Genomic DNA, 17,443 nt, shown 5'->3' on the forward strand with positions numbered 1-17,443 from the left:
ATTATACATTATGATCAAGTGGGATTTATTCCAGGGATGAAGAATGGTTCAAATTCACAAACCGATCAATGTTATATACAACATTAACAAAATGAAGGATAAAAATCATATGATCATCTCAACAGATGCAGAAAAAGCATTCAATAAAATTCAACACCCATTTATGACTTAAAAAAAACTCTCAACAAAGTGGCAATAAAGGAAATTTACCTCAATATAATAAAGTCCATATATGACAAACCCACAGCCAACATCACATTCAGTGGGAAAAAGCTGAAAGCTTTTCCTCCAAGTTCAAGAACAAGACAAGCATGCCCACTCTCACCACTAATTCAACATAGTATTGGAACTCCTAAATATAGCAACTAGGCAAGGGGGAAAAAAGGTATTCAAATCAGAAAGGAAGAAGTAAAACTGTCACTATTTGCAAATGACATGTTACTATATATAGAAAACCCTAAAGACACCACCAAAAACTGTTAGACCTAATAAATGAATTCAGTAAAATCACAGGACATAAAATCAATATACAGATATCCATGGTATTTCCATACACTAATAACAAACTATCAAAAAGACAAATTAAAAAAATAACCTCATTTGTAATTGCATAAAAAAGAATAAAATATCTAGGAATAAATTTAACCAAAGAGGTGAAAGAACTATTCACTGAAAACTAATAAAACCTAATAAAAGAAACTGAAGATACACAAAGACATGGAAAGACATACTGTGCTCATAGATTGGAAGAATTTATACTGTCAAAATGTCCAGACTATCCATAAAAATCTACAGATTCAATGCAATCCCTATCAAAGTTACAATGTCATATTTCACAAAACTAGAACAAATAATTCTAAAATGTATGTGAAACCGCAAAAGGTGCTGAATAGCCAAAGCAATCACAGGGAAAGAAGAACAAAGTTGTGGGGTGCCTGGGTGGCTCAGTCGGTTAAGCGTCCGACTTCGGCTCAAGTCACCATCTCGCGACTTGTGTGTTCAGGCCCCGTATCGGGCTCTGTGCTGACAGCTCAGAGCCTGGAGCCTGCTTCAGATTCTGTGTCTCTCCATCTCTCGGCCCCTCCCCCACTCATGCTCTGGGTCTCTCTGTCTCTCAGTAATAAATAAATGTTAAAAAAAATTTTTAAAAAAGAACAAAGTTGAAAGTATCACAGTCCCTGATTTCAAACTATATTACAAAGTTATAGTAATTAAAACAGTATGGTATGGGCAAAAAACCACACATATCAATAGAACAGAATTGAGAGTCCAGAAATTAACCTGCACATATATGGACAATTAATTTATGACAGAGGAACCATTGTATGTGCAATGGAATAAAAACAGTATCTTCAATAAATGGTGCTGGGAAACTGGTCAGCCACATACAAAAGAATGAAACTTAGACCACTCTCATACACCATACACAAAAGTTAGCTCAAAATGGATTAAAGACTTGAATGTAAAACCTGAAACTATAAAAATCCTAGAACCAAAACATAGATGGTAAGCTCCCTGACATCAGTCTTGGTAATGTTTTTTTTTATTTTAATTTTTTTAACGTTTATTTGTTTTTGAGAGAGAGACAGAGTGTGAGCAGGGGAGGGGCAGAGAGAGAGGGAGACATAGAATCTGAAGCAGGCTCCAGGCTCTGAGCTGTCAGCACAGAGCCCAATGTGGGGCTCAAACTCATGAACTGTGAAATCATGACCTGAGCTGAAGTCAGACACTTAACCAACTGAGCCACACAGGTGCCCCAGTCATGGTAATGCTTTTGTGGCTGAGACTCCAAAGGCAAGGGAAACAAAAATAAAAATAGACAAATGAGACCACATCAAACTAAAAAGCTTCTGCACAGCAAAGGAAAATGTCATCAAAACAAAAAGCAACCCACTGGATAGAAGAAGATATTTGCAAATCAAAACTCCAATAAGGAGTTAATATCCAAAATGTATAAAAAACTCATACAACACAACAACAACAAGAACAACAAAACAAAGAACCCAATTAAAAAATGGGCAGAGGATGTGAATAGACATTTTTCCAAAGAAGACATACAGATGGCTAACAGGCACATGCAAAGATGTTCAACATCACTGATTATTAGGAAAACACAATTCAAAACTACAATGAGAGGTATCACTTCATACGTGTTAGAATGATTATTATTAAAAAGATATGAAATAACGAGTGCTGGCAAGGATGTGGAGTAAAGGGAACCCTGATACACTATTGGTGGGATTGCAAATTGGTGTGGTCACTATGGAGAACAGTATGGAGATTCTGCAAAAAAATTAAGAATAGATACCATAAGATTCAGCTATTCCACTACTGGCTATTTATTCAAAGAATACAAACCACTAATTCAAAAGATATATGCAACGCTATGTTCACTGAAGCATTACTTATAATGACCAAGATATAGAAACAACCTATCTGTGTGCTGGTGGATAAATGGGTAAAGAAGAAGTGATATATAATGAAATATATATAAGTATATATAAAGTGGAATACTGTTCAGCCATAAAAAGGAATTAAATCTTGCCATTAGTGACAACAAGAATGGGCCTTGAGGGTATTATGCTAAGTGAAATAAGTTAAGAGAAAGAGAAATACCACATGACTTCACTCATACGTGGAGTCTAAAAACAAACAAAATCCAAACAAACAAAACCAAATCCATATACGGAGAACAAATCACTAGTTACCAGAGGGGAACAGGGTTGGAGGGTAGGTGAAAGGGATAAAGAAGATCAAGTGTAGAGTGATGGATGGTAATAGACTTTTGAGGGTGATCACTTTGTAGTGTATACAGATGTCAGCTTACAATATTGTACACCTAAACCTTATACAATAAAGAGAGGGGGAAGAGATAAAGACTTAAGAAACTTAACAGTAAGTAGAGTCAATTCTTGTCTTAGAGAGAGTGATGCCCACTCCCTCATCTTATTACTGGCCTCCCTTCCCCTGGAGTCCAGCCAAGAAGGCGGGAAAAGGCAAGAGTTCTTTCATATGGCCTCAGAAACCTTACCAGGAATAGGAGCAAGGAACAACTCTGCCAGAAGCTCTACTCAAAGTCAAAGCCATTAGAACTTCTCTAATAAAGGCCAGGATGAAAAGGCCAGGAAAAAAGGGTTGATGTCATTGACAGCAGGAAGATCTGGCTACATGCAAAACTGAAATAGGTCATCTCTGCACAGCTCCTCTTCCTAATCTTTGTCCCACTCCCCACATGACACCTTTCTTAAGTGAATAACTATACGAAAGGTAAGTGAGCCCTCTCCGTTATCTATGGCCATGACTACCCATTCTACCAGTGGAGTCCCATGATTGCAAGAACAGCCAGTAAGCACAGATGAGTATTTATTGAGCACCTGTACAAAGAACACACTTAGTAAATATTTGTTGAATGGATATTGAACAATGGAATGATATGTAAGGCTGCCAAAAATCCCACACAGACTGCCACCTATTCATCTTAAAAAACAAAATAATGAGAAGATTTTTTTTAATCTGACTTACAAGTTTTTTCTGTGCCCTTCAGAGGCTCACTATATTCATCTTCTACCACAGAATACACATTAACAACATACTCCGTTTCAGGCTTCAGATCTTTCAGTACTGTGCTACTTTCCAGTCGGCTCACATAAAACTAGGGGAAAAAAATTAAAAAATAATAGCAACTTATGCTGCAATCACTTCCTTCTCATCTACGACCATTACAAAGTAAGTTAACTGCAATGAGCTTAGAAATTATATTTCGATGAAACCATTGTCTTTTGCTTTTGGAAATTACCAGATTACAATGAGATCTTAGACAATTCATATAATTTATTCTCCCAGCTGTTGCTTCCTTATTTATTTGTAAAATGAGTGGGTAAAACTAGATCATCTTTAGTGTTTCCTTCCACCTCAAGGATTCTACTATAAACTCATAAATAAATCAAGCATCCTTTGATTAAAAATCATATTGATATTCTGCAATTCTTAGAAACCATGGGAATTTAAGCAAAGCTCTTTTCCTTTAATTAAGCCCAAATGGAAGTGTTTGCCTAGCAAGGAATAGAAAGCACCACTGTTGATTCAGTTCTGCTGCTCTCTACATCTTTCTTGCTCCACACCCAACATTTTTTGGACCTTAATGTGAAGGACTTAATCTCAATATCAGGAAGGAGTGGGCTGTAGATGTTGTCTACTCACTTCTTGACGTTTCCCTCCAGAAACGGGATAGTATTCCACCTTATACCTGTCCACGCTGTCAGCAGGAGGTGTCCAGCTCACTCTAAGAGAACGATGGGTTCGCTCAGAAATAACTAGGTTAGAAGGTGCTTCCAGGTCACCTACACATGGAAGTAAAATGCATACGCTTTTATCATTATTATAGCAAGGTGATGAAATCTGAAATTAGATCGAACAGTATTACTCCCCGTATTTCAAATTTGTACACACATCCTGATATAAAGTAAATCAGTCTAGAGTCCCATTGCCCGTAAGACCTCCCTGGGTGGGCAAAGGATTTTTCAGTCCCTGAAGATTCAAGCCTGGGTTCATCTTTCATTAAAACCTGATCCCACTCTTTCTTGTGGCGCTACCTGTTTACCAATCACCTAGACTCTAAAACCTCTGAATCGTCCTTGAATACTTCCTCCTTTCCCTAACCTTATACATATAACTGATGAATAAGGATTTGGGTCCTGACAATTCCACTGTATCTATCATTGTTGGACCACCCACATTCACCACCCTCATTATCATTTGATTATTTGTATTCATGTCTTAATCTCCTTAACAATAAGTTATACTTGGGGCTCCTGGGTGGCTCAGTGGATTAAGCGTCTGACTTCCGCTCAGGTCACGATCTCACGGTTTGTGGGTTCGAGCCCCACGTCGGGCTCTGTGCTGACAGCTCGGAGCCTGGAGCCTGCTTTGGATTCTGTGTCTCCCTCTCTCTCTGCCCCTCTCTCTGCTCTCTTTCTCAAAAATAAATAAAACATTTAAAAAAAAAAAAAACAATAAGTTATACTCTGTGTGGACAGAATTGGTTTCTCATTTATGTTTAGTTCTCCTATAGGACCTAGTTCAGTGGTAAGAGAAGCTACCCACTTTCTTTCTCAAGAGAGAAGAAAAACAACCAAGTCTTTTAAAATTTGGGAATATCCTACTGCCTGTGATTGTGCTCTCTCTGGTTAAGGAAAGTGAAATGACCAATGAACAACAGAATGACTACAGACCAATATCTAGACGTAACATCAATGAAAATAGAAATATTAAGTTCACAGTGATCATTAGAAAGATGTCCCAAATAATAATTAAAGGAGAATTAATTCAATGACTTCATTAGCATAGCAATCATTCTCCTATAAACTCTTTCAACTTTCTTTGTAAAGCTGGGGAAAACATTTCCATTCTTAGTACTCTAACCCTTATTATAGTTGGGTCATAATCAAGCCTACAAAATTATCAAGCAATTTTACAGTCTGGGAAGCTAGAATGAATGCAACTATTACACAGCTGATAAAAAATAAATAAAGGAAAACTGATAAAAGATGTTTTCACCCCCACTCAAAGTTCTCTCCAACTAAATAAAACTACAACTCTCTCAGCTAACCCAGAGCCAGAAGCCTAAAAATTCTGGCTTCCTGGCTGGTCTATTTCTCCAGGGAAAAGGTCAGTCTGTTGTTCAAAATCCAAAAGGAAAATCTGCAAATGTTTGGAGAGAGAAACTCAAGGAAAAAAGTCAAATACGTGTATTCTCAATACCCAAAGCATATGAACCATTTCTCCCATATTAGTTGCTTATCTTCAAATAAGCTAGAAGTCATTTCTAATTCGTTGCCATCAGAAACAAATCCGAGAAAAAATCACGGACTAAACTAATGATTCTCAACTGAGGGCATTATTCTTCCCATCAGATATTTGGCAACATTCAAAGATATTTTTAGTTGTCACAACTCAGGGAATGCTACTGACATCCAGTAGGCAGAGCCAAGGGACGCTGCTAAACATTTCACAATACACAAAAGAGTCCCCTTTCCCCATCCAAAACATAATTATCTCTCCCAAATATCAACAGTGCTGAGGGCGAGAAGCCCTAGGCTAATCTTACCTGGACCTTTGACACTGTTACACAAGTTAATGGTGAGGTCATCTACAATCCTAGAGAGTGACTCAAAATCAGCCACGTTGTATGCATGAATATCATCAGGATCCGTTGCAATCATCTTTAACTCATCTTCATCAGCATTTTTAATACCTTGCAAAAAAAAGGGATACATCAAATTAAAAGCATTTGGATTTTCAATGTTAACTAGAACATACATATGATTTTCCTCAATAATAAAATGACTATCTCTGGCACAAAATAGAAACAAATAAAAAAATAATGTGAACTAAAGGCTATTCTGAATTGGCTTCTTCTAAATGCTTCTAGCACCAATTTCCCATCAAAAAGTGTCTCTAGAGTGTTTTCTCTGGAAAATAAAATAATGGATATCAAAAATAAACACGGTGCCACAGAAAACCAAACAGGGATTTTCCTGCATCCTACTAATAGTACATTTGTCCTCCTGACCCATTACTTTCTTCCAAGAAGCCATGTAGTTGCATCCCATTACAAGGGGAAAAGAAGAAAATGAGTTGACTTCTTGGCATATCTTTTTGATAAATTATGTGATAGGGAAAATATGTTTAATAAATTATGTGATAGGGAAAATATGTTTATGTGTTTATGCTTCAAAAATATTTTAATTACAAAAATATCCTCAGCTTTTGTAACCCCAGGGGCACTGCTAGCCTTTCGAGCGCTTACCAATAGCAAACAACTCCACGCCTTCATCCTTGAGTTTCTTTGAAGGTGCCTCAACATCATCTTGTGATTTTCCATCAGTGATGAGAACACCAATTTTTCGAGCTCGAGGCCTCATGCCAGCTTGGGTCTTGAAGCTCTGTTGACGAATGAAATTCAAAGCCATGCCTAGTGGGATTTTTAAAAGAGAATCAGTCGCATCATTACTCAGCCACAAGTTCTGACCAAAAGCAAGACCTAAAAGTGCACGAGGCTGTCCTTACTCACCTGTGAGAGTATTGCCTCCTTTGTATGGTAAGTTTGCCACTGCTTGCAACAAGCTCTTCTTGTCTCTGTGAGCATTTAACTGCCACTCTGTTCTGGGATCCCCACTGTACTGAGCAAGGGCTAAAATAACACCACTGGCATTAGCATATATAAAAAAGTAGGACAAAAATGTCTAAAGGTCTTCAATATTGCCAGACCTACCAATTTGTACTCTTTTGGGACCAATTTCAAAAACTTCCACAATGCGAGAAATGAAACTCCTCACGGTTCTAAAATTTGCCCGGCCAATGCTCCATGATCCATCCACCAGCAACACAATGTCTGCTTCCGCTCTGGTGAGACACTCCATTCCTGACATGGCAATCATGAGACAGGACAGAGTAAGGAGCAAATTCTTAGTAGAATGACTTCCTAGCCATGCCTCTGCCATCCCTGGATGCTCAGTGTTGCCTAGCTGCCTTCAGTTCTGTAGCTTAGCTTGGTGATCTGGAGGTCAAGACTCCAAAAATATGTCAATATAATTCATTAACCTCAAATAACATTCATAAGGATCACCAATTCCTCCAATGATATTTCAATGGCAAATCTTTCCTTCATCTTTGACTCTTTCCTGACTACAGTCATAGATGCTGGAGACTTAAATTAAAGCATCATTGTATTTGAAAGGGCTTACAAACCCAAGAGCTGTAATAATTGAATGAGAATGTATAGCCATCTGGCGACAAGGCATTAATAATTTTTATAAAATTTTAATGTGATCTAAAAATTAGATGCAGCATTTTTTTGTAATATGTAATGGTCATTGGCAGACAAATACGAAATGAACTGATAAAATGTGTGAGCTAAAAAAGGTTTTAGTGAGCTTAAAACATGTTCTAAAATAATTAAGCTTCGGGCAATTATTACATATATTATGAAGGATTACACACATGAATCTTTATTAGACCTTTTGGAAGTAAAGATACCTTGTTCTAAAACCTGATAGCTACTATACTATTGAGTTGCTAGCTATTTAACTTTATCATGTACTATGTAAAACAATCAGGTAAATACAGATGGTGAAGTCTGCACATTTAAAAAATCAAGAAAGAAGGAAGACAATTTAGAAAAGTATGCAAACAAATATACAAATTGAGAGCTTTAGAGACAACAAGCACAAACACTGATACAAAGCTAGGGTGCTTTGGAAAGAGAAAAATCCCAATATCCTCAGTGCACAAGCTACAAAATAAAAATATAAGTCAGTTAATATCATCATAACAGAAACAACAGAACATTCATACAAAACAGCAGGATTTGACACTTTGACTTATTTTGTCCACATCCACATTTTTTAAATCCCCTCTTTTCTGGAAGCTTACATTACCAGCTATGACTTTTCCAACTTCTTGCCGTGGTAGCATCCGAGAAAATTAAATGATGCTCATCACACTACAACGGCATCCTTTGCATATAGTACCTCCCATCAGGACTGAAGACTCCCAAATACCACTCCAAACACCTAAGTCTTTGCAAGCCTGCCCCTACTCTGCCCAGGTCTACTCCTTTTTATCAAATGATGGAAAACATTTAGAGGTAAATTCTATCCACTACTTCCACCTCTAAGAACATTCAAAGCTAGCTTCATGCACATCAAAGCAATAACTGTGACAGGAGCAGAAAAATCTAGAGAGCTTATGCTTCCATGTTGCTTACCAAGTCATGGCTGTCCACCTATTTATGTAACCTAACTCTGCTTGCTCAGCCCAAATAAATCATTTCTGCAACTACTTTAACAAAATAACATTGCATTTTAGTTATTAAAAAGAGAGAAAATGTATGTAACCTACCCATTGCAAAACCTCAGCTTTAAATAATACAGTACTATGTAACCAATGCAAATGCTGACAAGAGAGGCCTTAAAAAACACTGTCAAAGGTATGTTTAGCTAGCTGTTTGAAGATACGTTTTTAAGCGTGCAAATTATTTAAGCATATTGTAGTATAAAGTGTTTATATTTGCTTTTCACTGTGTGACTAACCTAACAGTTCACATTTGAAATAGCATCATAATATTAAGTTTTCCTGGGGAAATGTAACTCAGTTTCTTACCAGAGGATAAAATTGGCATGACAGTTGTATCAGAAAGGGTTGTCATTTCTTGTCCAACAAGGGGTGAACTCTCTCCTCCATCGAACATTCCAAAAACATTTACTTTATAGGTGGTACCTGCCCTGAAATGTTAAAATATATAGTTCGTATGTAGAACTGGCTCAAGAGGTAGCACATTTTGCTTTGTTAAACACATTCATCTTGATTTTACAAAAGTCCACTTACAGCAAGTTAAAAGGTACTGCTTCTAAGCAATGGGCTTTAAGAAAATAATTTAAATGCTGTATATTGCAAGGTAACATAAAGTACCTAGCACAATGCCTGGCACATAGCAACCTCAATAAATTTCATCCTCTCTAATCTGCTAAAAGTAAACAATGAGTATTTATATAGATTTCAATATCGTTGAATGAATGATTGAGACAAACAAACTTTCCAAAAAGCAATGCACAGTAGTCCATTCTTCCTACTGTGATGAATGTAGGGTGCTGTTCAAACTCAGACTTCCTTGTTTTCCACTGCACAGCCTGAAGCGAGACCTTTAATCAGCCCACCCTTTCCCGTTCCTGCCAGCTGGCACCAAGCACAAAGTCCTGCTTCTCTCTCCCATGGCCCACCCTGGAAGAGGATTCATATTCAGCATCTCAGTGTGAGTCACCTGGGCCTTTCCAGAAGGCACAAGAACCCCCACATGTCAACAGGCCTGGCTAGGGACAAGCTGCTTTTGGTGACATCGTGAAACATGAAAGTTAATTTTTAAAAAAGCAGGATGTTATTGAAAAGATGCCATTCCTAACCATTAAAATGTCACAAAAAACTCAGCTTGGCCTCTGAATCCTAACCTCATCTTCTGTAAGAACAAGACTAAGAAAGCAACTTCAGCTGATTTTAAGCACTCTGCTGGCAATCAGACACATAAGTGATTATCTGTGTAGTCCTACTAATTTACATAAACTATTCGATCTTTTAACCATAACTGAATATAGTTCATTCCTACCTAAGTTCCTCCAAAACAACTGTATTGTCATATGGTCCAACCACTAACTCCCCCAGTCTTCTGTCATCCCCCGTAGGGTGGAAAGTGACTTTATAACCCTTTACTTCCCCAGGGGCAGGCTCCCAAGTCACTCGGAAGCTTGACATGGTTGGGTCAGATGTTTTGAGGTTTCTGGGTGATTTAAACCGAGAAGCTGTAAAGATAAAAATGTTTTAAAATATTATCCATAAGACTAGGTTTGGGGTTTTTTATTACCCCCTGCAATAAGAAATCAGATTAGCGATATCTAAGTGATGTACATGGGAATCATCGCAAACACAACACTTCAAATTGTATATTTATAAAATGTGGTAGCACCAGACATAACATCCAATAAAAATCCTGATAACGAAGTGCTACCCAAATGGATATATAAATAATTCTCACCATTCATAAGATCATATTAGCATTAGAACATTAATATGTAGAATCATTTTACCAGGATTAGTATGCTAATCAGGATCCCATCTGATTATTATAATCTAATTTACTATGGAATTAATTTTAGGCACTAACAAATAAAGTAGATGTATTAAAGCCTTCCTTTAATATATTATACTCTTGCCCCCCCTCCAAAAAAAAAATTATTTTATACCTGTTGTTCCTGATCCTTGCCTAAGCTTTCCTTCTCCTGTCTTGTATATTGGGAGAACTGTAATGTCATATGTGGTCTGGGGCTGAAGTCGTTTTAACACTGTTGAGGTGACTGTGGGTGGCACTTTAGCAACCATTTGTCTCCCTCCCCCATGGGGGCGATACACAACACGGTAGTTGATGACTTTCCCAGGTGCTGGTTTCCAGGTAACTCTCATTGTGTTTTCTGTTTCTTCATCCACTTTCAAGGTTTTTGAATCTGGGGATACTGTGGGATAAAAGGAGATTACAATGTATACCGTGTTGAAAGAAAATATACATGTCTTCTTTCCCATTTATGTGAAAAGAAACTGTGGTTTCTTAAATATGTACAGTATTCTTTTGCTTAGCAATGTGATCTCTCATAAATTCATGATGGCGTGTGAGCCTAATCTCAGTGAGATCACGGTAAGATGTTTTCTCTTTATCTAGCTAATAACTAAAAAATGGAAGTTCATATTGCACGGATTTCCTTTTGCATTCTAGAGACTTTAGTAAAGAAAACATCCATTTCCGGAGATGAGCTTTAGAATTTTTATTATATTTCCATCCGTAAAGAATTCCAGTAGCAATCATGCTGTGGAGAATACTAAAAATCATGAATGCAGGGTCAGAAATATTATTTGGGTCTTTTCAGTAAAAAGTATGGTCCATAAATGATTAGCCAGAGTTGACTATAGTTAACCCTATTTTTGTGACTGCCACTGACATGAACACAAAAAGAATAGGAAACTCTAACACATAAAAATATCTCCAGGGTTCTAAAAACAAACTGGTATACACTGAGTGTTTTAGGGAACACTATGTAAAAAGTGTTTGATAAATATATAATCAGTGTTTTTTATTAAATTATCTTTTACTAATATTTCACAATTATTAATAACTATATCAGTATCAGAAACAGATCACTAAACATCCACAAAAAGCCAACACACATCCCTTTTCTTTTACAAAGTTAAAGCATATAAGCAAGATCATTTCACTCAGTTCAATAATCTTAGCATTCAAAGATAATAAGCAATTTCTACACGAAGACACTAAACTGAAGGAAACAGTGCAAAGAATATTTCTTGATCCTAAGAGAAATTTTCATGTAAAGAATCTTTCTTGATCCTGTGAGAAATTTTCGTGTTCAAACAGGCAAGGGCCACTTGTAACAACTAAAAAATCGAAATAAACTAAATATGTATATTGAACAAAATTTTTCAAACATTGGATATCAGGCAAGGTAGGACAGTGATCCCTGAGAGATAAAAACAAACGGGAGTGAGCTTTATGATTATCCTGGCTTATTGCTTAGACAGAATTTCCAGCCCCAGTTCAGGAAGAGGGAAAGCAGATGGAGCCTGATGATCTCACTTAGATCTCACTTAGAGGAGATGGTTTTGTGAGTTAGGGGAGGCCAAGGCATCTAGAATTGCAGAACAGAGTACTGAAGAGGAGATGGTGTAACAGAGGGAAAAGCTCCAGAAATCTGCAAGCGGTCCTCCTGGAATCTTCAGCCCAGTGCTAATCAGTGCATATGTATGAGGAAACCACCCAAAGCTAGGGAAAGAACTACTCAAAAGCAGCAGAAGGAACAATTATTTCCTAGAGTTCATGCAGTCCCCCAGTGATGCCCCATTAATGGGGCAAAATTATCCCTAAACTAAGGGATTCTCTGGTCTGGTTGTAACAGAACTTAAATGGAAGCTTGAGAAAGATTAAACTACTCCAAATAACTTGACTGAATCCCAGAGCAAAGCTTAAAGATATTTAGAAGAAGGTAAAAATATCTGGCACCCAACAAAGTAAAATTCACAAAGTCTGACATCTCATAAAAATTACCAGACATGCAAAGAAGGAAAAAATATGACTTATGTTATAGACTGAGTGACTGTGTCTCCTGAAAATTCATTTGTTAAAGCCTTCACCTCTAATGTGATGGTATTTGGAGTTAGGACCTTGGAAAGGTAATCAGGATTAAATACAGTAGTAAGATTAGGGTCCTAATCTGATGGGACTGAAATCCTTATAAGAGGAAGAGGAGACATCAGAGCATGATCTCTCTCTCTCTCTCTCTCTCTCTCTCTCTCCCCCCACCTCCATGCGGAGACTGGGGAAAGGCCACGTGAGGACATAGTGAGAAGATGGCCATCTGTGAGTCATGAACTGACTTCTCAATAGAAATCAAATTGTGCCAGAATTTTGATCTTGGACTTCTAGCCTCTAGAAGTATGAGAAAATAAATTTCTGTTGTTTAAGCCACCACTTAATGGTATTTTGTTGTGGCAGTTACAGCTAAGACAACCCATAAGAAGAAGAAAAATCAACCAATAGAAACAGCATCAGAAATGACATATATGACATAATTTTTCAAAAGGGACAGTAAAACAGCTATTACAACTATATCCCACATGTTAATAATGCGAGAAAAAGTATTAGGCATGTTAAGTAAAGATATAGAACATATAAAAGAGACTCAAACCAAACTTCGAGATGAAAACTACAATGTCTAAGATTGAACATTTGGAAATTGTGGAAAGAAAATTAGTGAACCTGTTGACATGGTAATAGAAACTATCTGAAATCAAACACAAGGGGAAAAAAGATTGAAAGGCTGAACAGCACAATACTAAGCTGTGTGATAACCTCAAACAAATTAATACATGTATAATTGGAGTACCTAAAGAGAATGGGGTGTAATAAAGTATTTTTAAAAAATAATGGTCTAGGGGCACCTGGGTGGCTCAGTCGGTAAGCATCCGACTTCGGCTCAGGTCATGATCTCGCGGTCTGTGGGTTCGAGCCCCGCGTCGGGCTCTGTGCTGACAGCTCAGAGCCTGGAGCCTGTTTCAGATTCTATGTCTCTCTCTTCCTCTGACCCTCCCCTGTTCATGCTCTCTCTCTCTCTCTGTCTCAAAAATAAATAAATGTTAAAAAAAATTAAAAAAAAAAATAATGGTCTAAATATTTTCAAATTTTATAAAAGTATAAACTCGCAGATCCAAGAAACTCAATAAGCCCCAAGCACAAGTATGAAAAAAACTTCATCAAGGCCCATCAGAAACAAATTGCTTCAAATCGGTGATAAAAAGAAAATTTTTAAAGCAGCTATGTAAGCAAAAGATACATTATATAGAAAGGACAAATAATGACAAAATACATAAAGAAATTCAATATATGGTGGGGCGCCTGGTGGGTGGGTCAGTCGTTGAGTGTCCGACTTCAGCTCAGGTCATGATCTCGGGACTCGTGGGTTCAAGCTCTCCATCGGGCTTTGTGCTGACAGCTCAGAGCCTGCATCCTGCTTTGGTTTCTGTTGTCTCTCTCTTTGGATTCTCTCTCTCTCTCTCTCTCTCTCTCTCTCTCTGTGTGTGCCCCTGACCTGCTCACACTCTGTCTCTCTGTTTCTCTCTCAAAAGTAAATAAACATTAAAAAAAAAGAAATTCAATATATGGTTATGGATTGTTTCTGGGAGATGCAAAAGTATACGTTAAACTTAGAGTAAACTGGTTGCAATTTTTTATTTTAGGGTTTAAAGACACTAAGAATTCTCAGCAAAGCCCATTACTTTCTATAAATACTAACATTTATTCAGATTAATCCTCAATTCTCTATTACTATTCTCTAGGTAAGTAAACTATTATTTATATATACATATGATATTTATATTTATTATATTTTTTCCAAAGGAAAAAATGTAAAGTCCTTACAAAAACTTTTGGAAATAGTATAGGAAAGAGCACTATATAGAATAACAATCTATTTGGATTAGTATCATTTCCAATTGTCACAAATATTGAGTAAGTTGATGTGTGTCTAACACTTTTCTAGAAAAGATTGTGCTAATGTTTCTGACCTCTTGTTTCTATGCCTAAATTTGTATTCAGTGGAACAAAGTGTATCTCTCTTGCACAAAATTTCCAGACGAACTTCTCACAACTCAGAATTGAGAAAAATTAACAGTTAATTCTTACAAGTGTTGGTCTTGTAAGACACCTATATCCCCCAAAATATGAGATCCCAAACCTCAAAACAGTCCCAAATTTAGATGTTAGTAACAAATTTTGTAAATCATACTTTGAAATGCTTCAAGGAACGCAATTATATTCCTGCCTTTTAATTCTTTAAAATAAAAGAATCGAGGTGAAATAAGGTACAACATATCTTACCCTAGTCTTCATGGAAAACTTTAAAGTTTAGGGCAAAAAAAAAAAAAAAGCCTCGCTGGCTTCCCATGAGCAAAAAGCAAAAATTTTCACTTCATTGATAGGTATGCCACGTGCTGTAAAAGGGTGCAACATTCACATCTGTAAGTGCTTTTCATGTTTTAGGAGCTCTCACAAGATGCTTTCCAACACCCACTGTACCTCTGCTAACCCAGCTGCCATAAACTCGAGCGCCAATAGAAAGGTTCCCATCTGCTGGCTTTCTAGCCACAATCCATGGTTTTCATTGTGTCAGCAGTTTGCACACCATGTTGCCGAGTTTCAGGTGAAAGCACTCCCGAAAATATTTCCACAATGTCCCCTTGGAAGTTTATGAGAAACTCTGAGAGCATGACCTAGTGACTCTGCCCATTTATCCATACTTTAGGATTCATCCACCACCCAAGTACCACATCTGACTCTGATTTCTCAAGTACTTTCTAAACTGCTTTACTTTCCACAGAGAGGGCAAAATAAAATACAACAACAAAATAGAAGTAGAACAAAGAAAGTTTCTTGTCTTCTCTATCATTTGCTTAGATGTTTGAGCAGTTTGTGCACAAATGAAACTCTGAAAACTGTACATTTCATTCCTGCCTACTCTGCTCCTAGTTCAAAAGAGACCTTTCTGTTCACTTACCTTTAACTCAATCAATTAGTCAAAAAAATATTGAAAATTTCTTAGAGGCTCAGCTTCTTAGAGATGAAGGTTTATTTAGGGTTTCTGTTAACATATTTGCTTTTGGCTAAAACATATCCCCTGTGGAGATTTTCAGTCCCAAATAAATATTTGAAGACTTAGTCTTTTTGGAAGAAGACACAAATGAGAAGATTTTTGAAAAAGCTCCCCTCTAAATACAGATACTTTTGTAACTGCTCAATCACATGAACTGTATCTTCACTCCTACAAACAAAGTTGGCTATATGTGTAATATCTGGCCTAGTTTATGAAATGATTTCTCTTTACAACAAATAAAGTTCTGCCAGATGAACTTCTGCCAAATTTTTAAACTACATCAGCCAATATATTCAGACACAAGAGTTCATTTACTACCATGGAAACCAATCATGTGAATATCTGAGCAATGTGCCTTTTCACATATTTAAGTTTCCAATAAGTTCGTTTTAAATTCCAATTAAGTTCGTTTTAAATCTGGTTAATTTTGCACAAATTTAAACTTGGACACATTCTTCTGAGTTTTCCAGTGATTAAAAAAAGAGAGAGATGAGTTCTTCAGACAACTCTGACCAAAAGACTTCAAGACAACTTAAAATCAGGATATAGGACTTATCTAAAATTGCTCATGGCACTTCCCTCTCTTCTCTTTTACCCAAAAAAAAAAAAAAATTCCCCACTTCTTCCACTTCTTTCTAATAAAAGGAAATTCAAGAAGGTCCCATTCTTTTCCCTTTTCCTCAAATCTTCCCAAAACAAAAGGAATAAAATCTTCTCCTACAAATTCTTAGAAATGCCTATACTTGGTGGTGCCTGGGTGGCTCAGCTGGTTAAGTGTCCAACTCCTGATTTCGGTTCAGGCCATGATCTCATGGTTCCTGGGATCAAGCACCACATCAGGCTCTGTTCTGACAGCAGCAAGCCCACTTGAGATTCTTTCTCTCCCTCTCTCTCGGTCCCTCCCCGGCTCGTGCTTGCACTTGCTCTATCTCTCTTAAAATAGATAAATAAAGTTAAAAAAAATAAATTCCTATTGTTAACAAATGGTTTTTTAGGAAAGAGAATTATGAAATGCTGGCACATCTTTCACCAACCAGCTGATAATAAATGATGATAAGTCATTCAAAACTATTCACAGGAAGGAATATTAATGATATTAAGGTAAACCTAAGCCATCAAAAAACACTGAGTGGACTTTTGATTTAACCTTACCAAATATAAAAGGAATAAAATAAAGACGCTAGGAATCTAGCATTAGTCTTGGGTATATAATAATCATAGCTTCAGTAGCCACTATCATTTATCAATCAACTCTAAGTGGCTCGGCACTATGCTTAGCGCTTTGCACACTGTCATTTCATTTAATCTCAAGTCAACTCTTAGAGACTTCAATCTACAGATAAGCAAACTGAAACTCAAGGGAAATTAAGTAATTTGCCCAAAGTCACATAGCTATAAACGTGCCTGCATTCTCTTTGTCTCCATAGCTCCTGATCTAACTAGCTGACCACTCTATCAGGAAAAAAGACAAAGAGACAAATATAGGTAGTTGGATGGGATTCAATATTTCAAAATTTGATATAATTTTTATACTAAATGAACCAAGCAAACTTGAATTTAAACCACATTCTTTAAAAGATGCTAATTTTTCAGACCCCATTTGTCACATAAAAAGAAAGAAAGGCAAATGGTTAAACTGTCACTTGAGCTGATAGCTATTAGGTAGCACCAACACAAACACAAAC

The 17,443-nt window shown here is 36.9% G+C and overlaps 1 protein-coding gene across 5 annotated transcripts in view; it reads right to left on the reverse strand.

Moving 5' to 3' along the window:
* Positions 1-17,443, reverse strand: part of COL12A1 (collagen type XII alpha 1 chain) — a 117,077-nt gene that overhangs the window by 62,713 nt on the left and 36,921 nt on the right. For 4 of the 5 annotated variants that reach the window (XM_058734492.1, XM_058734493.1, XM_058734491.1 and 1 more), the window contains exons 15-23: positions 10,794-11,060; positions 10,160-10,352; positions 9,163-9,284; positions 7,274-7,423; positions 7,073-7,192; positions 6,809-6,973; positions 6,107-6,253; positions 4,201-4,340; positions 3,523-3,652 (exon numbers count right to left, since the gene is read on the reverse strand). In XM_058734492.1, coding sequence (XP_058590475.1) covers positions 3,523-3,652; positions 4,201-4,340; positions 6,107-6,253; positions 6,809-6,973; positions 7,073-7,192; positions 7,274-7,423; positions 9,163-9,284; positions 10,160-10,352; positions 10,794-11,060 — 1,434 coding nt within the window. The remainder of the gene's footprint in view (positions 1-3,522; positions 3,653-4,200; positions 4,341-6,106; positions 6,254-6,808; positions 6,974-7,072; positions 7,193-7,273; positions 7,424-9,162; positions 9,285-10,159; positions 10,353-10,793; positions 11,061-17,443) is intronic. The other variant, XM_058734495.1, reaches the window with a different exon arrangement.

Source organism: Neofelis nebulosa, chromosome 6 (genome assembly GCF_028018385.1).
Source record: "Neofelis nebulosa isolate mNeoNeb1 chromosome 6, mNeoNeb1.pri, whole genome shotgun sequence".
Classification (NCBI taxonomy): Eukaryota; Metazoa; Chordata; class Mammalia; order Carnivora; family Felidae; genus Neofelis; species Neofelis nebulosa.